The sequence below is a fragment of the Stegodyphus dumicola genome, chromosome 7, assembly GCF_044657685.1.
Source record: "Stegodyphus dumicola isolate Sdum_Otavi_A_Nest chromosome 7, ASM4465768v1".
NCBI classification, from domain to species: domain Eukaryota; kingdom Metazoa; phylum Arthropoda; class Arachnida; order Araneae; family Eresidae; genus Stegodyphus; species Stegodyphus dumicola.
In genome coordinates this window covers 105,191,683-105,216,800 of record NC_140774.1, presented here as the reverse complement: position 1 = coordinate 105,216,800, position 25,118 = coordinate 105,191,683, and the positions used below count along the sequence as shown (strand labels likewise).

Here is a 25,118-nt window from a genome sequence, read left to right as displayed (position 1 = left end):
AAACATCTTTATTAAAAACTGAAAAATAGAGAAAATTATAAAACATAAATACAGTTAAAACAATTTAAAGAAAAATATTTACAAATAAAATTAGAGTTTCTACGCAAAAACAAACAATTCGGCAAGAAGGCAGATTTTTCGGTGCACAAAACTGCAAGTTTACTTTTGGCCTCATTCAGCAAAAAGACATTGAAGGCGTAAAATCTGACTTAATTTGCAATGGACGCTATGTTGAGTTAATATACTATATTAGATAATTTAATTACTTAAATGGATTAAGCATGATTTAATTCGCAATAATGAAAAAGACGTTATCTTTGTTGCTACGAGGATTAGTTTCTCTAAATTGGAAACAAATCCACTATTATTCTAAGTTTTAAATGTAAACAAATATGACTGCTATGGTAAAAAAAATCAGGCTTAGCCGCACTTAAACAATTTTTAAATTGTTGATAATTGTACAACTATTGCATTCAGAGAAACTAAAAGCATGAAAACCTTAATCGGAAGGTAAGAACATTACAATTTAATCATTTTTAAAGCGAAAAATGTACAGTTTACTAACATATAAGAATAAAAATCTGAGCTCAAGGAGCCGAGTAACTGAGATCACAGAGTGGTTATATATATATATTTATATATGCCCACTATATATATATATATATATATATATATTTACATACTTTCGGTGCGGTCGATTGCCATGAAAAAGAGAGGTACATAAGCTACATGATATAGCAGTCCTATATACAAAAATTCAACGTTCTAAAGCTACTCGTTTTTGAGTAATTCGAGATACGTAGTACGCACGTACGTATGTACAGACGCCACAAAATATCTCGTCTGAATCCATTTTAAATAAGTTTTATAAATCGTTTAGGGAAAAAAAGTCGTTTATTCTGCCCTTACATACAGATGTCACGCAAAAACAACGTTAAATTACATTCGATATCAGTCAAAATGGTTATTTTGAATAAACTGAATATATAAAATATGGTAATCGGAATTATGCGTGATCGCAATACTTCCTTTACTTCTTACAAGGAAGTAAAATGGTCCAGGAACAATGCAATGGAAAGTGACCCAAATTGAAGAAATAAGAAGATACTTTATAAGAAATAGTTGAAAATTTTGCACTCCTTACGGCAAAACGTTTTATGAGTCTGTCCAGACTTTGTCTTAAGCAAAAATCACTATTTATTTAAAAAAGTAGTATTATGTACTTACTTATTAAACAGTAATAGAAATCCTTTCAATAACATTTGTTTCAGATCTCCTACTTAGGTTTTTATAAATTATACAGACTTTCTCAGTCTGAACTATACAGCGAAAAAAAACAGGTCCATGGAAAGTTCATTTTTCCCCGGAACGCGATTTTGCCTTACTCGCAATAATTCGCGTATTTCGGAAGGGTTTACCGTACTACATTTTCTCTCCTCAACAAAAATTTATTTTTCATGTAAAAACCTAAATTGCATACGTACCGCAGGTCCTGGAAATCCGACTAAACCAGGTAATCCTGGTGGGCCAGATGGTCCAACAGGTCCAGGAGATCCCTAGAAGAAAAACGCAGAAAAACAATTGAACTATAAAATGTATACAATGTAATATCAAAAGCTTTATCAGGGAAAGAAAATAACGAAATGTGTATATCAAATAACAGTTTGCTTTTAAAAATAACAAATATTTTGAATAATATTCAACGAGTAGCAAAATTTGTATAGCTAATTACAGTTCCGTTTGAGTTTATTTCAACCAAAGCGTTATTATTGAGGTAGTATACGCTTGATGCGGAAGCTGTAGTGCTTGTTCCGAAGAAGAGAGTTGGGGCTAACAAGAGGATTCCATGTGCTTTCCACACACACATTCTTTCATTACACTTCAATACAACAAACACTGCACTTTTACAGTGTTTAACACTGTTACAAAGACGTTTAGATAATGTTGTACTAAGCACGGAATAAGGAGGAAATATGTTATCACAGTTTCGTCAGCCATAAAATTTTTGCGTGTTTGTGCTAACTATTACGTTGAAATTTTCTATTGTTTTTTATATTAGATGGAAAAATGCTATTTTTTTCAAATACTTAATAACTCTCCAGGAAGTTTCCAATAATCAGTGACATCTGAGAAACGTTAAATGACCGATTTTTGTTTTTGGTTGTTGTTGTTGTTTTATTTTTTAGGTAGAGATAAATATTGTTGAGTGATAACAATTTGTTTACAAATATCTATGTTAAATCTTTTATTGTCTGGAATTATGAAAGCTAAAGATACGACAAAGTTTAAACAGAGTCTTCAAATATAGTAGCTGCAGACTCTTATTTTCTTAATCATTTGTAGAGTCTTTTTATTTCGTGCGCCACTCGCAGATTCAGAAAATATTTTTGAAGCCGTGAAAAATGGGCAGTGCCGCAACCGAGATCCGAATATCGTATCTTCCGCTTATTAGCTTGGCGTACTATCCAGTTACACAGTGAACGCACGGAATAAGGAGGAAAAAATGAAAATACCTTATACATTGTTTCCAAACATGTACTACCTCCAAATATAAATTGTTTCCACGTTGATAAAATGCACTATACTCGGTAGAAATGCTATAATTGGTCAGATTTATGACTTTGGTGAGCAAATCAGCATTTTGTTTATTTAAACATATTAAAACATGATGAATATTTTATTATGTGACCATACTAAAAACTGAATCTGATATTTACAGAATATTCTTATACATAGTACTAACTGCTTTTATGATTACGGTTTATACTTTTATTTATTTATTTTGATAAACGTTGTAGCTGGAAGTATATGTATAAGATCAGTATTCAAGGAAGTAAAATTTGTAAGCCACCTTTTCGAACACTGTAGAATGCCGAATTTATTATATACGAATAATAGTTACAAAAGACAATTTATTATATTGTTAAATTAAGTTTTCTGAGGAAGTATTGAAACGGATAAGTGTGAACGTTAAAACTTGGCTGTCAGGCACAAATTAAAATTTATATAACGTTACTGTATAAAGAAATGTATCTATAAGACATAAATGCACTTACGGAAATTAATTACAACACATCTTTTAATTAAAGGTTTTTCTCACTGTAGCTTCGAAAATCTGAACGAAAGTCTACTGAAACAGAGAACTTAGAAAAGTCTGTCTAGAACTAAATGAAATACTTCGACATAGTTTTACAATAAGCAGAGATAATATTTACAGAAGTATTTTCCTAAATTATAATGAATCTTTATTTAATTAAGTCTCAGATTCATAAAATAATCCAGAAACTTTACAGCAAATAAATTAATTAAATTAGGAAATAACAATTTAAATACGATTAAAATGTGATTCTGAAACCCACAAAATTTGCAAATGTTGCAACTTCTTATCTTTATTAAATTACTTATTCAGGTTTCCTCGTACACGGGTGACGAAACGCTTTTCCTGAATTGAAAAACAAACACGTTTAATTTCATCAAGGTATTATAAGAACATTACTCAAAAATTAATACTTCTTACGCAACCACAAATAAATATTGCGAATGTTCTCTCGTACACACACACACACAACCATATAGACAGCTAAGGCATAAAAGATTGCGTAAATATTCGCAAACAATTACTATTTCTTTTTCTGTTGTATATACGTACTTTCAGGAGAAGGACTCATTTTATGTGAATAGATTCAATTATTGTGCCTAGGACTTCAGCGACATCTTTGCAGCCATAAACTTGGAAGTTAGAAGTTTTAGGAAATGATGGCGTTCTTAGAAGTAATCATCAGAAAATAAATTCCAAATTTTTGAAAACATTACCCACGTTATCTCACTGTATAAGCACTTTGGTGGAACTGAGCAATGAGCATTTGACCAAAATCAATCAGCTAAATTGAAAAAGAGAACGAAACAATTTCCGCATTGCCTTAAATTTCGAATTTTTTAGTTTTATCAGGATACTGATCAAGATGATGCTGTTCTTGTGTTGCCGTTTCTGAAGATGATAGAAGAAATGCTAATGATACTCAAAGGAAGCTTCCTATTCTGAAGCGCATGTCTAGAAAACGCGACGTATTATATTCTTGAAATGACACTTGGCATGTACATACCAGATGCAGTATTACCATCGTAAAATAGTGAATTAAAATACTTTAGCTTGAAGTTATTCAAATCATTTCAAATCCCCATTTTTCTCGAGTTTTACAAAGTTTCCCTTCATAGTGTCTCTTTCTTAGCGTTGTTTTACAAGTTCAGAGTTTAGTGCAGGAGTTTTAAAAATATGTACTCTAACACGATCATTATGTAATTATTTTCTTTTTCTTATGTATTAATATTTCTATGTTTCTTTTTTGTTTGTTGTTTTTCTACTAAAGTTTCAACTTAAATGTATTAAACAGTTTCTGGAATTAGATATTCGACTTCCTTTAGAGACACGAATTTAATATTGGTTCAAATCTCAGCGTTATATAAAGGACACATACTTTCAGACTGCAATGTCTAAAAAAAGATTTTTAAATTTCGTATTAAATTTCTTAAGATAATTCTATGTAAATATTTGAATTTCAATTAAAAAATTCACTTCCATGTATCAGGGGTTAAATATTAACCCCAAATTCAACGTTATAACGAGAAAGCCCTGCAAAAAATATGCTTTAGTGGTCTTTCTAAATGCGAGGTAAAATATAATAATATTCAGATTTTCAAAACGTCAAAAAAGAGAATATTTCCACTTCACAAACATGCACATAAGAATTTAAAAATATTTGGCAGGCAGTTTACGAGTCAGTGATTTATATCACTTGGGACGCAGAAAATATATTCTAGGCATACTCGGAGATCTCATTTGTTATAAATTCGATTTTCAGATTTCAAGGAGCTCGAATCAAAATATGCCAAGAAAATGAAAGTTGAATTTTCTACAGTGACTCTTCTTACTACGAAAGATGGATAAGCAAACAAAATTGCTTTTATAGCTTTCTCAAAAAATGTCAGATTAAAATTTCCATTTAAAATTTTACCTAAGAATAAATATCGAGAGAAAAATTAATTTATCAATTAATATTTTTAAGACTACTATGCCAAAGAAGTAAATTAGCTTCAAATTTTTAAAATTTTGGAGCAGCTGTTTGCTATATAAAAAGCGCAGTATGAACCATTCATTTCAAAACTATGAAAGTCTGTTGTATTCTCCTTCAGATTCTTAAGCATTTTCGAAAAATCTGGTAAAGTTTCCAGATTTACCCACATTTCCATTAATTTAAATGGCAATGTGGATGAATAGTTGATTAATGTGGATAGAATAATTGATTTCCATTGATGAAAAACAATGAAAATATTCATAATAACTTGTTTACAAACAGTGCGAACTTTACCAAATATGATCATATGCCAAGTAAGTGAACACCGTGTGTAGTATAAGAATAGATTGTATCAATTGAAGTAATTAGATAGTAGTATAAAATGAACTATTTGAGAGAGGGTCGTTGTTTTACGTTCTGAATATAAATTAGGAGAAAAAATAGTTATTTTTAAGTAAAGACTTACATACATCATTTATTAAACGAAATGTAATGGAGTACTCCCACATCGCTCAGGCTCAGATAATGAAGGTCTGGATTTGACAGCCCGTAGAAAACAAATATATTCAAACATCTCGTCAGCGGACATTCATGGGCTAAAAAGTTTGTTAGTTACCGGGTAGTTTTCCATTAAATGGGAGTGCACTGATTTCTTTTTGCGAAGATCCAAAGATTCAGGAAGTGCTCATAAGTGGGGAGTTTCAACTAAAGCGAAGGGTTCCTAAATAGAGGATCGTTTGTAAATGCTGTTAATTTTTAAGTGAACCAAAACCAGCATTTGAACTCAACTACATCTTCTCTCTGCAGCAGCTACCATACCATCTCTTACTGAAAGGAAAAATTATGATGGAAGGTAAGATGTCAATAATTAACCAACTTTTAATTCACGTAATAGGTGAGAGTTACTGAACTACCTGCAGAATGAAATTCTTTCTCGTACGTAGTAGCCGCCTTATTCTCCCGACCTTAATCTCATCCAAAATCTACAAGGATGCTTTCGGGCGAGCTGTCTTTGCATAGGTTTCTCCTCCAGTCAGTCTTAGATGTTTGGAAATTGCCCTAATGGAGGAATGGTCATTGGTAACGTGTGGGATGGTTGATCACCTCAATGAAAGCAGGGGCAATAGCTGTAAAGTGAAGGTCCGAGGTGGTTGCATAACTTATTGATGTAAGTTTTGTTTGCTTGTTTTTAACTTTAACGTAAATTTTATAATGAATCATAATGTGACGTCATCACACAATTTACAAAAATTAAATATTGTTTTCATTTTAAAACATAAAGCTTGTTTGCTATTATGTACGAACACATTTCATACCTTCACATGTGCAATATCACATAAATCAATGCATCATCCCCCCTTTTTTTAAATTTTACCGTCGTTTGCTTAACATTTGAAAATCAGTTCAAGTGAATAATTGAAATATCATTTTATATATTTTTAAATATAAGGGGTTCAGAAGTTTTCCAGATATTTTCAAATCCTGAAGATCGCTTCTATGTAGTTTGTGACAAATTTAGAATATCGTCCAGCGATATTTTGTAAACTCATAGATTCTTTTATTACTTGGCAAGTATTACTGTATCACGTGCATCACTTTCCCTCCTTATCTTACTATAGCGTTTAATTGGACAATGGAAAACGAGGTTCTGTGAGCTTTCATAAAATACGATTATGACATTTTACTTACTAAAACTTTTATAATTGAACAAAGCAGAGATGATTTAGACTAGAAATGGATTAGATTGGCTTAATTAGTGTAAAGAATTCTAGAATTATCTGTCTAAAGGAAACTGACTAATATATATAATACACATGCAGAAAACTACGAGCAGCCAGTCCGTTTGTCTAAATTCGAACCCGGGACCGAACTACAAGGGTTCAGTGACTTAACCTCTCGACCACTGGTACATCCTATTTTAAAATAGAAGCTTCAGATTATAAATTGCAGTAATAATGAATAAAATAATTTACGGTAAATTATAAATGTTTTGTCAAGAAATTGACTCATACCATTTTTCTAATAAATTAACTTTATAATACCTGTTAAATGCATCTACTTATGATACAAGAAACATTCGATTTTGTCTGAATTTCTTTTTATATCTATGGATGTTAGTTAATACAATGCTCCCATGGGAGAAGGTTTATTTAAATCACCGTGAAATCATTCTAAGAAATTCATTTACGTCGTGTAATGTTCCATATAAAAATAAATGTCTTATACGTGATGCATCCACTCCCTAAAGTATTAATTAAAGAGGAAATATGTTCCGTTTACTTTCATTTCATTCTTTCTTGAATATTTTCACTCCATTTTAATTTTATTTTCAATGATGCCCTTTTTGGCGCGTATTTCCAGACAGACATTATGCAGACAATATTTTCCCTTTCCTTCCGACATTTTTGTTTTATAAATACCTTTATACGTATTAATCTGTAACGGGAAGAAAGAGTAAAAATTTACAGCTTTGAGCTTGTGGAACGACACGACGCTGAAACTTTTAATGATATATAGAGTATTTTTCAAATATCTCTTGAATAACCGATCGTAAACTTCTGGTTCCAAATGAAACGGATAGGATTTCAGACCATGGTGTTAAGTTTAGGATTATGTATCCTTAGATTGCCAATAGATGGCGGTAGTGTTTGAAAACGAAACTGTGATGTCATAATTATGTATATGTATCAGTTCGTCAATAAACGTTCTGTGGAACAACGCTCCTCTGTTTATTACTTTACATTCGATCCAGTCTCATTTATTAGAGACTTACATATATTTTGTTTATGGTGCCGAAACTCGGGATTTTTACAAACCAGAAAATCGACAGACTGAATAGTTCGAAAATGGAGGGCGTTCTTGAAAATTTGCAAAAGAAACGATCGGTTGTTAGACAATTAACTATGAAACTGATTACCGAAGTCGAAACGAATTTAGCAATTAATATTCCGCTAAATGAGAAAATTGAGATAATCGAGGATTTATATGAACAGTTAATTGAGAAAATCAACGAACTGAAAAGTTTAGATTCAGAAATAGAAACGAAAGTAACTTCGGAGGAGATTGAAAATGAAGTTACTTTAAGTCAAGAATACCAGGATAAAACTGTTATATGGAGAGAAAAGATGCAACGATTTTTGAAAAAGAATTCGAAATCTTCTAGAACAGTTCATCAGAACGAAACGGCTAATGTTATACTTCCAGCTGAAGCGAAAACAGTGAAGTTACCACGTCTGCAAATCGGAACTTATTACGGAGATTCGCGTAAATGGTTGGACTTTTGGAACCAGTTCGAAAATACAATTCACAATCATAGTGGATTGAGAAAAACTGAAAAATTTGCGTACCTAAAATCCTTACTTGGCGGTAATGCTTTAGCTGCCATTTCCGGGTTCGCTTTAAGTGACCAGAATTATGATTCCGCAATAGAAATATTGAAAGAACGTTTTGGAAGACAAGATGTTGTTATCACTTCGCATATGAATAAATTATTATCTCTTGAACCAGTGGGGAACATTTCAAATGTTAAAGCACTGCGTAAGCTGTACGATGAATGCGAAGTCAACATTCGAAGTTCAGAATCGTTAAACGTTACTTCTGGAAGTTATGGAAATATTCTCTGTCCTATCATTTTGCAGAAATTTCCAGAGAAATTAAATTTGGAATTTAATCGAAGTCGAAAATTGGAAGCAGGATTTGATATAAAAGAACTTATAGAATTCTTAAAAAAGGAAGTTAACTGTCGAGAAGCTGCAAGTTTAATGATCTCTGCGAAAGGCGAATCATAAACCATACATTCGTGAAAATGAACAACGCATGAAAGCTTATCCGAATTATAAGCCGAAAGTTCCGACTGCTTCAGCTTTATCAACAATTGGATACAAATGTATATTTTGTGACAAAGAAGATCATACGAAATATAAATGTATTGAGGTGAATTCTGAAGAGAAACGCAACATATTGAAACGTACGGGAAAATGTTTTCTGTGTTTTGGATGTAAACATTTAGCTATCAACTGTAAGAACAAACAGTTTTTCTGCAAAACGTGCCGCGGTAAATATAATGAAAGTGTGTGTCTAAATCTCGCATCAGCTGTCTCCAGTGTAAAAAATAAGGAAACCGAAACATCGGCGGAAATTGTTCAAAATTCTTCTGCCAAAACCGGATCTAATATTATGCTTCAAACGGTGTATGCTGTGGCTGAGGGCAGAAATAAGAATTTTATTGTGAGGTGTCTTCTTGACAGCGGTAGCCAAATCTCTGCAATTCGAGAAGATTTATCAAGAAAATTACAGTTACCAGTGAAATGAGAAACTGTTTTAAATCTGCATACCTTCGGTGGAAAGAACGGGAAACATTGGCGTCGAAAGAAAGTTGAACTTACGCTCCGAAATATTAATGACCCTGAAAAATCCATAAATCTCATTGAAGTACCAGTCATAACAAATGCCGATATACGGGTACCAGATGTAGAAATGAAATCCAACCTCCAAGCGTTCGGCATCACTTTGACAGACTGCTGCGGCGCCGATGGAATGAGTCATATTTTCATTTTAATCGGCGCGGACAGTATGTGGAAAATAGCAAGCGAAGAAATAAAAAGGATAAACAGAAATGCCGTAGCGATGGAAAACTTTTTTCGGTGGTGTATACAAGGCAAATTTTCTTCATCAGACTTTGAAATCCATGATGCGTGTTTAAACGAGCGTTGAATCGTGTTGGGATATTGAATCTATAGGAGTTAAAAATATTTCTGACGAAGAACAAAATGAAATGGCGTTGCAAATATTTAACAACTCGATTACACAAGAGAGTGATAGATACGAAATAAGACTTCCATGGAAAGATCAGAATGCGACTTTAAGAGACAATTTTAAGAATGCTGAAAGACGATTTTTAAATCTGATCGAACAATTTAAATCAAACTTGAACTTTTATGCGCAATATAAAGAAGTGATTGACTATCAGATTAAGGAAGAAATCATAGAAAAGGCCGATCTTGTTTTTCCATCTGGGAGACGAACTTACTACATACCTCACCCTGCTGTCATCCGTGAAGATCATAATTCTACAATACTTCGCATTGTTTATGATGCCTCTTCAAAGGAAAAAAATCATGAATCTCTAAATGATAATTTACTACAAGGACCAAATCTTCTTCCTGAACTTTTTAAAGTTTTAATAAATTTTCGACTTCATCGAATTGCATTTACGTCAGATATTGAGAAGGCGTTTTTGCAAATTTCTGTTGCACCTGAAGATCGAGATTCAATGCGATTTTTGTACATTGATGAGAATTCAAGTTTGAGCAATCTGAGAATTCAAGTTTATCGGATGTGTCGTGTAATTTTTGGAGCAAAATTTAGTCCATTTTTGCTGAGCGCTTGCATTAAGCATCATTTAAAGAAATTTGAAAACATCTATCCCATAACTGTAGAAATGTTAGAAAACTTCATGTATGTTGACGATTTTATTTGTGGATCAGATACGAAGGAGGAAGCTATAGAAATATATCATGAAACCAATGATATAATGAAAAGGCATCAATGACTTTGACCAAATGGAATTCTAATTCGGATACTGTAAAAAACCAGTATAAATCAAGTGACAACTTCGTCAGCTTTAAATTGCCTGACTGTGATTCCCCCTCAAAGATTCTTGGACTTCAATGGGATACAATTAAGGATATCTTCTGTTTTAATGCACAAGACGTTATTGATTTCATTCAGTCAAATGACCAAACAAAACGTTGTGTTTTAAAAGCCGCTTCAAAAATCTTCGATCCTGTTGGGTTTCTTGCTCCATATGTTATTCAAGCAAAAGTTCTGTTTCAGGATTTATAGCTGAAAGGTGTTGATTGGGATTAAATTATACCACCAGAATTGCAAGACAAGGGGAACAAATGGTGTAGGCAACTATGTGATCAACCTAATATCCAGATACCTCTTGGGTATTTTCGTGATGTTGATGAAACGCCTGAAGCACTAGAACTACATTGCTTTTGTGATTCATCTCAAAATGCTTACGCCGCAGCAGTGTATGTGAAATTCCGTAGCTTAAAATATTCTGGAGCAAGTTTAGTGATCGCCAAGAGCAGAGTGGCACCCCTGAAAAAATCATCTTTACCAAGACTCGAGCTTATGGCAGCAGTGTTAGGTGCAAGACTCTTAACTACAGTCCGTGTGCATTTTCATCAAGCTAAGATTCATTTATGGACAGATTCTCTTATTGTGCTTCATTGGATAAAGAACTCACCACGGCGACGAAAAACATTCGTACAAAATCGAGTGTCCGAAATTCAAGACAAAGCATCCCCGAGTATGTGGCATCATTGTCCTGGCTCAGATAATCCGGCCGATAAAATCACACTCTGTGTTAAAGTGAGTGATGTTGTAGTAGATCAAGTGTGGTGGCATGGACCTCCATGGCTTCATCAAGATGAAATAAATTGGCCTAAAGTGAACGAGCATTGTAACATAGTAGATAGTGTTGAAGAAAGAGTTGTGACTCAAGTTACTAGCAGTGTTCAACAACCTGTGTTAAAAATAGAAAAGTTTAGTGACTTAGGAAAACTTTTAAGAGTCACGTAATATGTATTTAGATTCATTAATAATTTAAAGTCACAGAATAGAGTGATTGGTCCTGTGACCAAAAATGAAATATGTAATGTGTATGTGTTATTGTATTATCTTATCACAAGGTGAGTATTTTTTTGCAGAATTGAATGATGTTAAATGTAAAAAATCATTGCCTCATAATTCCAAATTGTTTGGGTTAAATCCAGTAATGGATGAAAAAGGTTGTTTAAGAGTTGGAAGTAGATTAGTAAAATCATCATTAGATGTCGATGAAATTCAGCCTGTAATATTACCAAATAATTATTTTTCTCGTTTAATTATTTTGAATTGTCATGAAAAGGTACTTCATAGTGGTTGGTGTAAATGAAACTTTAGTGCAACTAAGAGGATTTTGGATTTTAAAAGCTAGACGTTTTATAAAATCTGTGTTACATGATTGTAGATTTTGTAAAAAATATGATGCTTAAGCTGGACACGAGATATCGGCTCCTCTTCCTGCTGACCGAGTGGAGAAAGCTCAACCATTTGAGGTAAGTGGCATAGATTTCGCTGGCCCTTTGTATTTAAAGGATAGAACAAAAGTGTATATTTCATTGTTTACCTGTGAAGTAACTCGAGGAGACCATTTAGAATTGTTATCAAATTTAAGTACAGAGTGTTTCATTCAAGCCTTACGTAGATTTTTTGCACGTAGGGGTATTTGTAGAGTTATTTATTCTGATGATGCTAAAACCTTTAAAACTGCTGATCGTGAATTAAAATATTTGTATACATTATGTAATGATGAAAAGGTTCTAAATTTCCTTGGTTAAAAATAGGTTTGAATGGAAATTTATTGTAGAAGGTGCTCCTTGGTGGGGCGGATTCTGGGAACGTTTGGGAAGATCTGTAAAAACTTGTTTAAAACGTATCTTAGGTAAAGCTTCTTTATATTATGAAGAACTGTGTACAGTTTTAGTTGAAGTTGAAGCTGTTATTGATTCTAGACCTATAACTTATGTATACAATGAACCAAATGAACCTGATCCTCTTTCACCATCTCATTTTTTAACTGGATCTAGATTGACTGTTTTACCTTCACCTGAATCTAAACTAGAATCTACAAGATCTCAGTTGATTAAATGATGGAAGCATAGACAATTAATATTAAAGCATTTTTGAAAAAGGTTTTATAAAGAATATTTGTTAGAATTAAGATCAGTCATGTTTTCAAAAACTCCAAAGAATTCTCCCGTGTTTAAAATTAATGATGATGTACTTGTACGAGAAGATAATGGGAAACGCTGTAACTGGAAGATAGGTAGGATTAAGGAATTATTTCATGGAAGAGATGATAGAATTAGATCTTGTGAGATTCAGTTGCATAAGGGTGTTGTTAGAAGACCAACTGAAAGACATAATCTTGAAGTTCAGTAAAATTGATGCATCCATTAACGGATGCATGGGGGGGGGAGTGTTAAGTTTAGGATTATGTATCCTTAGATTGTCAATAGATGGCGGTAGTGTTTGTAAAAAGAAACTGTGATGTCATAATTATGTATACGTATCAGTTCGTCTTTGGTGTTCGTCAGTAAACATTCTGTGGAATAACGCACCTCTGTTTATTACTTTACATTCGATCCAGTATGATTTATTAGAGACTTACATATATTTTGTTTACATGGAAGCTTCGGTCACGTGGTTCTTATAGGAATAATCCGGAATTTATATATTTATGTGATTAAGTACAGAAAAAGTTCCTAGCAATATTTGTTTTATTTCACTAACAATTCTTCAACATCTAAATCGTTCAAGAGTCATCCACACATCCAAAAGTCCAAATTGAAACGAGAAAAACTTGTTTTGGAAAACATTTTGAACATTACATAATTTTCAATCAAAGAAAACAACATCAAAAAGTGTCACGCCAAATTACATTCAAACTAAATTTCGTTGCATATAAAATTCTGAATATGATCCTTTCTGTAAATGATTATTTGACATTGATTCTTCTGCATTAATTTTTTTGTAATACAAAAAAAGTCTTACGTTCTGTCAGAATTATAATGCTCTAATTTACAAATTCGCATGCGAAAAATGAACATGCACAACTTTTCTTAGCATTATATGATTACGTTACTCAAAAATTTTAAGTACACCTCGTATAATTGTTGCCCCGCGATGGCTTTTTATATTTTCATTTTTAAAATTTCTTATTTTTATTTATTTGTTAATTTACTTTGTACAGAGATTAGGTTATTTCCTGGCAGAAGAGATGAAAAACGAGCAATGCCCTCGCCGGAACTCGAACCTCGGACCTCTCGAATGCGTGCCAAGCGTGCTGACCATTACACTAAGAAGGCGGGAGGAATACATTATATACTTTCCCTTTTAAAGGGCGACTGGGAATTATGAAACCCGGTTGACAAATTCTGGTGGTGGAGAATCATCATCCGCCACATTTTAGTTCGGATTCCACTGTAGAGACATTAGTTTATTTCCTGGCAGGAAAGATGAAAAATGGGCAATGCCCTCACCGGGACTTGAACCTCGGACTTCTCGAAGACGCGCCGAGGGTGCTGACCATCACGCCACGAAGGCATGCTAAGAAGCGGAACATTGTCATTGTTATTGGTAGTATTAATGTAACTTCTCTTTAAATCTGAATTGTTTGTCGCTGAAAACGTTGTTAATTTTCCTCAAGTGATTGACAACTGTCCAACATATACCGTATTTGACGGCATATAAGACGCACTTACTTTTCCTAAATTTGGCCTCAAAAATGTTACCTGCGTCTTATACGTGAAGGTAATTGCATTCAATAATTGTTTATTTGGCTTTTACGAAACGTGAGAACTAAAAGAAACCACGCTATTGAAACTTTTTTTCCTTGTGTGTGGCCCTCTAAATACGGGTGCGTCTTATATGCCGTCAAATACGGTATGAACTTATATTCAAGTTAAAGCATTAATCTGTGTTACCCTCCCCGATTTAAGTTAACATAAAAACTATGTTTAGAAATGAATGGCGTTTCTTCAGTGGTCCCAACAATTTACGCAAATAAGGAAAATATTATAATGTATCACTCATTTATAGGGTTATTGCTCGCACGACGGAATATCCCCAAGTATTAAATAATAATAATGAAATAAATGCTTTGCAAATTTTCTAATTTACAGCATTTCTCAATATGATTAATTACGGCATCCAACATAGTAAAATTAAGTTAAACAAATATTTTTTAACAACATGCTCCATGTGGAAATTTGAATTTCGGTTCATTCTTTCAAAGATAGCAAGTGATTAGCATGACTGCAGTTGAACGAATTATCTTCTTAATACGAAACCTCGTAAGCTAACCATTGTTGAGATATCCTTTTGCATAAGCTGTTTGAAAAACTCTACTCTGTACGCTATTCGGTTTTGTGAAATAGAAAGTGCGTATGAAATTCTAAATAAATTGTCTGCTTTAATCAATGGATAATTTCAATACTATAAACGCCCAATGAGTTTAATGCTTATATTATTTCATTATCCATAATTTATTACATATATATAATTGTTGTTTATGAAAACATTTTAATTACTAGTGCTTGAGAATACCTATTTATTTACTAGATGTTTTTAACGTTTTTATTTTAGCCCACCAGCTTTAGATTATTTGTGTACCTACTATTCTAAAATTCGTTTATTGGAAAACAACTAACTGAGTGTTATAAAACATACATCCAATCCGAGAATCATCCAAAATTCTCGTACTACATTTTTATGACAGTAACATGGAATCTATCTTGGACTACTAAATAATTCCTTTCTGGCTCATTTTTAAATCATGTCCTGAAAAGATTTAAAAAATCTTTTTTTAAGTAAGTAAAAAATATAGATTTTTGGTGGTATAACCTAAGCAAATTGATGTTTGCTTGAGAAAGAAAGTTTTATAGCTTTCAAAACTTTCTGAAAATTAGTGAATGGTAAACTAACTTTATAGAAATTTTCTCTAGCTATGGCTGAGGCTTAAAAAGCTTTTACGTTAAAGTTTCCTTTGTAAGCAATAATCTGGTGTTTAAAAACTATAACTGTATTTTAACCATTTGAAAAAGAATAAATCTAATATTATTATACTTCCACATTATACAAAATAACAGTTTAATTTTTAAACAATAAATATATTCTGTTGTTTAATAGATGAAAATTTGAAACGTATTTAAAACATAACAATATTTCAAATTATGCATAAAAGCAAACTAAATTTATCGTAGATTTAAAATTACATTTTGAAGACTATCAGATAGAGATTTCTAGAACGCTATCTATTTTGAGAGCGATTTTCTTCAGGGCGATTTTTTCGTTGGGTTTTTGTTCCTCCTTACCACTCCAGTATAAGACCGCCACTGAAAATGATCACTACTTCTGGAAACATAAGCATCAACATCGACAAATATAACAATTTTCTCTGAAACGTATATCCTTTATTCCATTTTTTAATGAAATATATTATAACCTCAGTTACCACAAAGCATAATTTAGCGGAACTATTTTATATGCTATAAAAATCAAGAAACTATATTTTCAACTTTTACTAGAGCAACAAAAGTATTTTTATACAAAACAATCATTCCTGAATTACTTATTGTATCGTTTCTTAGTATAATGTAATACTTCATGTGGACTTCATTTAGGTTAATGGTAAAGACACGTCCTTCCTCACATTCTTAAACTGTTTAGAACCTTTTTCTGTTCTTCATTCATTCGGTTATAGTTAATTCGAAAATGACATTTTAGTGAATGTACGTTTGCATTGTTTATTTTTTGTTTTCTGAATCTTAAATCATTGACTTTGCATTAAGGTGCTTGAATAAGTGTAAATTAAGACGTCTATAAAACAAAAACAAAAAAATTAAAGCTTTAAAATTTGGAAAACTGAAAGTTATTGAAGGTGTTGCTTGCGCTTTTTCTAAAACGAAGTTGGCAGGATAATTATTTTTTTATGATGTTCACATTGTTGTAGATAATAAAGAAGAGGTTAAATAAAAAGGAGCATCATGCAAACATTTATTGGACGAATTTTACGGAAGCAGCATAGTTAGTGCTTTTGAAACTGCTAAAAAAAACAAATAATATAAGAGTTCTGTGATACATTTGCTTTAATCATAAGATCCATTTTCCATTTTGCATCATTGCACCCACTTACAGTAATACAGAAAGTCAAGAAACCTGTTTTTTTGGTTAAATTCCTGGCTTTACATTTACTTCATTAACTAGAAATTTTTTTTAGCTCACCAGCAGCCTAACGGTGAAATTGCTGGACACTGGTAGTTCGGGTTCGAATCCTGGCGAACAGGCTGGTTGCATGGGCGTTTTCGTGGTTTTCCTATGTGTAACGTGTATACGAGCCAGTTTCCTTAGAAAGTCCTCAATGAAAGCATCTCTCCCGTTAAGCAGATAGTGCGCAAAAGCTTCTCCATATTAAAATAAATCATACCAAACGAAACGTAATTTTATTAATATAAAACGTAATTTTATTAATATTAATATAATATTGCACTAAATGAAATGTAAATCGAATATTAATAAACCGATTTATATTTCATTTACTGCAACATTTTACTTTAACAGACTCCGGAATCTTCGAATAGGCTGAATCCTTTGTGCAAATAATGGATCGTCATCAGCTATAAATATCTTACCAAACAGGACTACGTTCAGAAATGTCTAAAACCACCACTAAAGCCGCTCATTGTCTTCTTAGAGAGGCGTTCAGAGAATTTCAAGAAAAGCACTTTAATACATGCCCAGAATTGATGTATATAATTTATTTATCTATTACAAATTACTTCACCTGACGGCTGAAACAAATGCAATATATTTCTTCTGATGTTTTAACGGCCTATTCCTAAATTTAAAATTTTATCAAAATTATAAATGTGAAACTGTGGATTTCTTCAAGATACCTTTAAAAGAAGCTCAAAATCACCACGTATTACGCTTTAGGCTGTAGAATCCATATACTATGAATATATATGGACGTCCGCTTTCTTTCTCAATAATCAAACGACTATATTTTATATCATGCATTGTTACAAATGAATTACACAGTCAGTCTACAACTCAATGTTATAATCTGTAAAAAAAAGAAAGGAAAAAAACCACTTCGTGTGATTAAAGATTAATTTTATGAAGATAAATATTAAACATAAAATAATACTTACTGATGAGCCGGGTGGGCCTCTTATTCCTTCAAGTCCTCTAGGTCCTTTGTCGCCTTGATCACCCTAAAATTAATTAAAAAGCTTTGAATAACGAAAACTATTTTCAAAAGGAAGCCAGGTTATTAATAAACAGATGTGATAAGTTTACATATTGAAGACGAAATATAATACAATTAAGAAGTTACATTTAAGTTTATAGTGGAATCTCGGATCACCAATACCTCGCATTATGAGAAAATCGGTTCACGAACAAATTATCTAGAAAAAAATAACTCGGATCACGAATTGTATCTAGACATACGAACACTCAAGTAGGCAAGAAGTAACATTTAAAGGTACTTGAGTGACATTTGATACAAAATTAACACTCAAGATTTCTAGAAACATTATTTTAATATTTTTCTTTATTTCATAAGGATAAGTTTTCCTTATTTCGCTTGTCTTTCATGTCGCAAGCCTGGTATTAAATGACGTACAGGACTATGACCTGGAGACCAAACTGTCTTTAGGCAGAGGTTTGACGGCCATTGACGCAGAAAATGTTTTATATATGATATTTTATCACTGACGTAAAAACGAAGACATGGAAGGGTTACTACGGGGTCATAAAATAAGCTCAAAAAGAAATAACTGGAAAAACATCACAAATAGCAATACGCAATTGTAGAGGAAGTGTCTTTAGAGGGAAGAGCAGATGAACCTAGTACTTTGATCCCTGAAATTTGTACAGAATGGGTTGACGTGCAAAATTTCATGCAATGATGTTGTTGTAATAAAGCAATAGCAAACTACAGCATAAATATATTCAGTGGGGCAACCAACAATAACAAACCACATTAGAAAAATCCTGATTGAAGCGGAGGCTGTTTGAATTTGAAGAAAGGTTGAGTAGCACTAATAGACAAAGCAAAGATTAAAAGAGCTTGCACCAGAAAGACATTTGCTTGATGTTTTTATGGAAGGGGGACTTTTCATATAATGATTAGGTCTCCCTTTTATTTTCGCTTATGTTGTCCACTTTCTTTCTTATGGGTACGGTAAAATAAAATTTAAAAAAAAAATCGTGTATTTTATTTTTCTAGTATCGGTTTTATCTTTTTACTTGTCTTAGGGGTAATTATGAACTTACTCAAAAAATATTGCTGCAAATTTTAAAAAAGTCATCATTATTAGCTTAGGAACGGATTAATCTGTTTTGCAAGAATTTTTGTAGGAAGTATAATTTCGGTTTACAAAAATATCGGCGTTTAGGAAAGAATCAAGTTCGTGAACCAAGATTTCACTGTATTTATATTTAATTAGAAACTAGAATATCATACTTTTGGTCCGGGCTTTCCAAAGGGACCTGGTTTCCCAGGTATACCAGGCTCTCCCTAAAAAGTAGATAAAATATATAATAATATATGGAAAGTCAATTCTGCTTATTGAATTGTTTACTTTTGTACAATAACTGAGATTTTCTTACTGGTAATCCATCTGGTCCTCTTGGTCCGACATCACCTTTAGATCCTTTTGGTCCCTGAATAAGAAGAAAAGAAAAGCAAAAAAAAATAATTATCTAATTAATTAATTTATTATTTTATGTTTGATAAATTAGAATAAACCAAAGAAATTTAGCTTTAATTTAACAGCGTTTTGCTTTCAATTTCAAATTTTGAATTCTTCAAAAAATTTGCATAGTAGATGTAATTTATTTAATATGTGAAAATTTTATTTTAAAAGTGATATGTCGGTTTAGGAAATGAAGTCAAAGATAAGAAAATTAGACGGAGACATTTTTATTCCCTGCTAAGCGTTGTTTTAATCATGAAAATAGCCATTGCGCAGCCCAGTTAGTTACTCCATTATTTAAAAATTATACCGTCGTAAAACTGCTGCTTGCATTGAATATTTATGAATTAGAAGAATACGATGCGCTAATAATAAATACACAGCTGCAATCCTTATTCAGATAAGAAATCCGTAAAAACTAAACAGTTTAATAATGAAAAAACTCCTGCATGTGTGCAGAATATGTGGTATTTAATATATATTTTATTTTAATATTCTGTATAATATATTCAGTTACTTGCAGGTTCCGAGAATAATCGATTCTCATTAAATTAGAACTTTTTTTTTCTAGATGAAAGATTTTATTTCGTTTAGTTTTTGAAGAACTGTTGTGAGAAGTATAAAATGGGTATCTAATTAGTGCTTTTTAAAAATACCTCCAAAACTTTACTGAACGTGTTTTAATGTACAGGCAAATGATTAAATATTTGAGAATTAATTTAAGTATATTTTATAAATATTTGTGTGTAAAAAAAAAGAGTCCAAAGAAGATTGAATTATCAAGTGTTTTTTCTGAGTGGGGGTTAACTAAATATAATTAAAGGGTCGACCAACTGAGATAGTGGTTAGTTACTTTGACTGACGTGCCAAAGTGCCCGGGTTCGAATCCCGGACATGGCGTGGATGTTTGTAAACGTATAGGGTCTGAGAGGCATGAGGACACTCTAAACATGCGACGAGCAGAAAGCCCTGTCGAGAGGTTTATGGTAGGAGAAGAGAGATGGAAAAACCTTGGACCCATCCCTCCGAGGTGCCCTATTTCAAAATTGGAGAGGGGCGGAACTGAGCAAAGTCGTATATTCACCTGTATGATGGACAGGGAATCTTGCCAACGACAGGTGCAATCTTGCCTCCTTGCCCCGATGAATTTCGCAGTATACTCTGATATCAGACAAGCGAGATTAGTCACAACAACACAGTTATACTAAAGCCTAAAAAAAATTGTGCATATGCTGCAGAAACATATATGTTAATTATTAGATATCCAGCCTGATACAGAAAAAAAAAATCCAGCTGAAAATTTTATTTCGTATTGCTTAAATTAAATATTTAGGAACAATTACTAATTTTTTCACATTTCTCTATGATTAGGGGATTTTCGAAGCAATACAATCTCTTTATAAACACCTTCGTTTGTAATAAATAGTAAGAGAAATGCATTTGAATTAATTATATTAATTTAATTTATACTCCCGCTTATGCGTATTTTCTGTAAATTATTTTTGCTCAAGTGAGTAGTTTTAGGAATTTCAGCATTAATAAATCACGCAATTTCTAAAATTAATTTGAAGAAATCTGTTTAAAAATGGAAGTCATATAAGTAATTTGGCATTATTATACACATGTACAATTTAAGCACCTAAGACAGTTCCTTATTCCTAAAATATAACAATTTTTAATAACTTTGATACCTTTGTGCCGTTCTGGATTTTGGTTATGAATTTAAATTCCCACGGAATTATCTTTTTACGAAAAAATTTCCATCCATTCGTATTCTTGCTGTTGCTGTATCCCAACAGTTTGTGAAGGATGATGGGTTTGAAAATGGATGTGTGATATTTTTATGCAGTCTGTTATATCATTAATCAGAAACTTCAGTCATTAATGCAGACAGAATACCGCACGGGATCTAGAAACCTGAAGGATTAGTAGTTTCAGGTTTTACAATCTTTTTCTCATACCAATAGTTCTTCTCGAAAATCTTCATACTAACATATATCTCGTACCCTCATTCTCTGTACACAAAATATCTCTATATTACTTGGGATTCATATCAGAACTCATTATTATGAGATATATTTTCATTTATCAAATACTGACCAGTCTATATCATTACAAACGGAATCGTAAAACGAACTTGTGGAAGGTGAGTTATTCAAATGTTGTATCATTTTGCTATAGTGGATGTTTTGGTTCCAAGTCTATTGTTGTTCATACATACATTCTTGTAATTTGAATTTAAATTTAAAATACATTGAGTAAAATCCTAAAAAATATTCTTTTTGTATCTGCCATTCTTTTTGTATATACGAGGAGCATAAAATATCGCTCATTTTGCTTTTTATTATAATTTTAGATAATATTTATATCTAACATCATGCTTGATTGCGATATTTACTTTACACATTGATGAAGAGCTAACAGTAAATTTTTTCTCGAATTATAAATAAGTATTCTCCATAAATACGAATGGCTTTTATCTGATACTTTATTTATATATTTCTAACCTCTCAGCTAAGGTATAGATTTCTAGATACAGGTAACAATAAATCGGGCTATATATCTTTACGAGATTACGTTTCCCAGTCCATACAAACAAAGAAAGGAAAAACATTCTTACTTCCGCTCCTTCAATTCCTTGAGGGCCTTGCGGTCCGGCGGGACCCTGCAATAACAATAAAAAAATATTAATATGATGCAGTACTTAGAACACGACATTTCCCTTAAGCTAATGAGCAGCAATAGTCGAAAGAGTAATAGATCAAAACAGAAATCACTAGCTGAAAAAGTTATGGAAAAACACGAATGCGAAGCTTATATGTTTCCTTTTTTTTATGAAAATAATATGGAATAATTGGTTCATTCATTTAGAAATGCGGAATTATATTATTGTTGATGGAGAAAAGCAGTAGAAATGATACATTAGAAATAGTGAATCAAGCTAAACAATTCATAGTTAGTTTAACAAACCCACGCTGCAGATATCATGTAAATGTTATTACTTCAAAAGATAAAAAGTAATTATAAATTTATTTTTTATACTTAAAACAATTTAATTAGCTAGTTACAAAGAACTTCCTTTGAATGAACATAAATACTTATAAAATTAGAACAGTTGTAAAAATATACATAAGGATGATCAGTAGGTAGTAATTATGTTTATGCTAGCTAGTCTTGCAAGAAGTAAAAATATTTTAATTTGTTGAATATTTATTTCTAAAATAAAAAATGTATATGTATCAGGTTTTGGTGTATGTGTGTGTCTACGTGTGTACGTATGTAAGATACAAATATGTAAATAAATGTTCTAACTTTAATTTGCAATAATCCCTTAACTCTCTATTTTAGTTTCGTTATTTCCGCTTATAAGGGTTTTCTGCTTCCCTTCCGCATCCCTTCGTTGTGTAATTGAAAGCACACTCGACGTATGTTCCAGAGGTCCTGAGTTCGAGTCCCAGTCAGGGCATAGCACAATTCTCACGTCTCTTCTGCTTCAAAAAAACTTAATGGCTCTACTGTGGCGCCCAAACTAAAATGTTGGGGGTCGGTTTGGCGATTGGGTCCCCTAGTCTCCAATCGCCCTTTAAAAGGGGGAGTATATGAAGCAATTTCTCCTTCCTTTCCGAATGCAAAAGAAGACCGGAGTTCGAGTCCAGGCGAGGGCTTGTCACATTTTTCACGTCTAAAAAACTATTTAAAAAAAACTAATAACTCTACACGCTTGCCGTCTTAAAAATAGTAACTGCTTACAACAAATACCTCTAAACTGCGTTGTTTCAAAACTGATCCATGTCATAATGATCCTTGCATAAAGCTAATGACGCAGGTACTTACACAAGGTCAATAATAAGTTTTAATTTGCAAATCGATCATATAAATTTTTAAATAATTCTGAGACATTAAGCAATATCTGAAACTTATTCTAATATTTACCTTAAATTATTCATCTCATAATTAAGGCATTCATTCACCATAATTTCAAATTACTATTTTTAAACATCTAACTTTTAATTACACTACCAGTAAGATATGTATTATAATCATTCAATTTCATGAATCATATCGGTATTATAAGCAGCTACTATTTTCAGGATGGAAATGAGAAGTAATCAGAATAAAAGAGAGAGTTTAGGGACTATCGCAAATTAAAATTAGAATTTAGAATTTAGAATTTTCATTTATATACTTTTTATCTTGCATGTGTGCTAGATAAATGAAATGTAAAATAAAAACCTAACGTTAATTTATAATATCTCTTTAAGTCTCCTATTTAATTTGGTTGCCCTAAATACAGTAACATGTGTATAATAAATCTAAACTGTGTCTTTTCAAAACTGATCCTTGTCACATGACTCTTATATTATGCTAACGCCACAGTTAATTGCATAATACTTCAGCCATCGTAATGTTAAATTTTGCAGACTAAATTAGCTAATATGAGTAAAATAAAATTATATATCACATGATATATAATTTTATTTTATTTAAATAAATATATATGAGTAAAATAAAATTATATATTATCCAAGATGATATGAAGATTTTGTATGCTCCTGTAAATAAATAATATAATACTCTATAAGAATGCTAAGCTTTAATAAATTTACACACTTAGTAAGCTCAAAACTAAAATTCTTTACATTTTCAAGCGGTTAATTAGCAGAGATATTTGAGAGCAAATTTACTGATTTAGATCACACAATAAATATGAAGCATCTTCACTTAGATTTAAAAAGAAATTGCAAAATAAACGTTACTCGCTTTGGCAATTATCAGTTCTGTAATGGATGGAACAGTTTAATCTATTAATTTCGAAGGTGATTCATGATGAAAATATCGTATTTATTTCATTCTAAGACGGCATGAATTGAAAAGTGCAGTTCTTAGTTTTAGTATCAAAATAAAACAAAAGAAAGCAAACAAAACTCTTTAATTCTACAATATATAAAATGAACGAAATAAGAAGGTTTAAATGTATCTAGCTAATATTTTATTCAATATATTAAAAGTAATGACGTAATTGTTTTAGTGAACATTATAAAAAATTATAATGCTGAAATATAGAGTAATGTGGGGAAAATATGGGATTTTAAGAAGATGCCGCGGATTCTGAGGCGCGATTGCCACTTCTAGCCGTATTTATATGAAAAAAATATTGCATATTAGAAGCAAGGAAATAACGTTATTAAATGCCCCTGCATCGCACATTTTGGTTGCAAATGTATAGAATGTAAGATGCGAATTAATATTTAGTATTTCAGTTTTTCACCTCAGGTGTATTTAATTATGGCAAAGCACACTAGGGCTGTCTGCCTAAGAGGAGGGATGCCTTTCGTGGAGGACTTTCTAAGGGAAACTGGCTCGTATGCACGTTACACATGGGGAAAACCACGAAAACACCCATGCAGCCAGCCCGTTCGCGGGATTCGAACCTCGGACCGAACTACCAGTGTTCAGCGACTTTACCGCTCGGCCGCTGGTGGGCCGTTTTTCACCTCAGAATTATGTTTAAAAAATTAGATTTAGAAACTTAAAAGGTTTGATGTTGAACTTTCCCAAGTTCAAGTTCACAATAGTGTCATAATAATCTCTTATTTAAAAAAGTTCTACAACTGGAAATATTTGTCTAAATTAAATATAAAAAGGACTGCGGTCAACTCCTTTTTTAAAAGATTTAGTTTGCAATTTTTAAAGCAACAGTTTAACTGTAGAAGAAAAGTGAAATGTC

At 32.1% G+C, this 25,118-nt stretch overlaps 1 protein-coding gene across 2 annotated transcripts in view; it reads right to left on the bottom strand.

Annotated features, from left to right (window-relative positions):
• LOC118195415 (uncharacterized) overlaps positions 1-25,118 on the bottom strand; it is a 432,135-nt gene that overhangs the window by 72,835 nt on the left and 334,182 nt on the right. For both annotated transcript variants that reach the window (XM_085820678.1, XM_085820679.1), the window contains exons 28-32: positions 22,011-22,055; positions 19,305-19,358; positions 19,159-19,212; positions 17,840-17,902; positions 1,485-1,556 (exon numbers count right to left, since the gene is read on the bottom strand). In XM_085820678.1, coding sequence (XP_085676804.1) covers positions 1,485-1,556; positions 17,840-17,902; positions 19,159-19,212; positions 19,305-19,358; positions 22,011-22,055 — 288 coding nt within the window. The remainder of the gene's footprint in view (positions 1-1,484; positions 1,557-17,839; positions 17,903-19,158; positions 19,213-19,304; positions 19,359-22,010; positions 22,056-25,118) is intronic.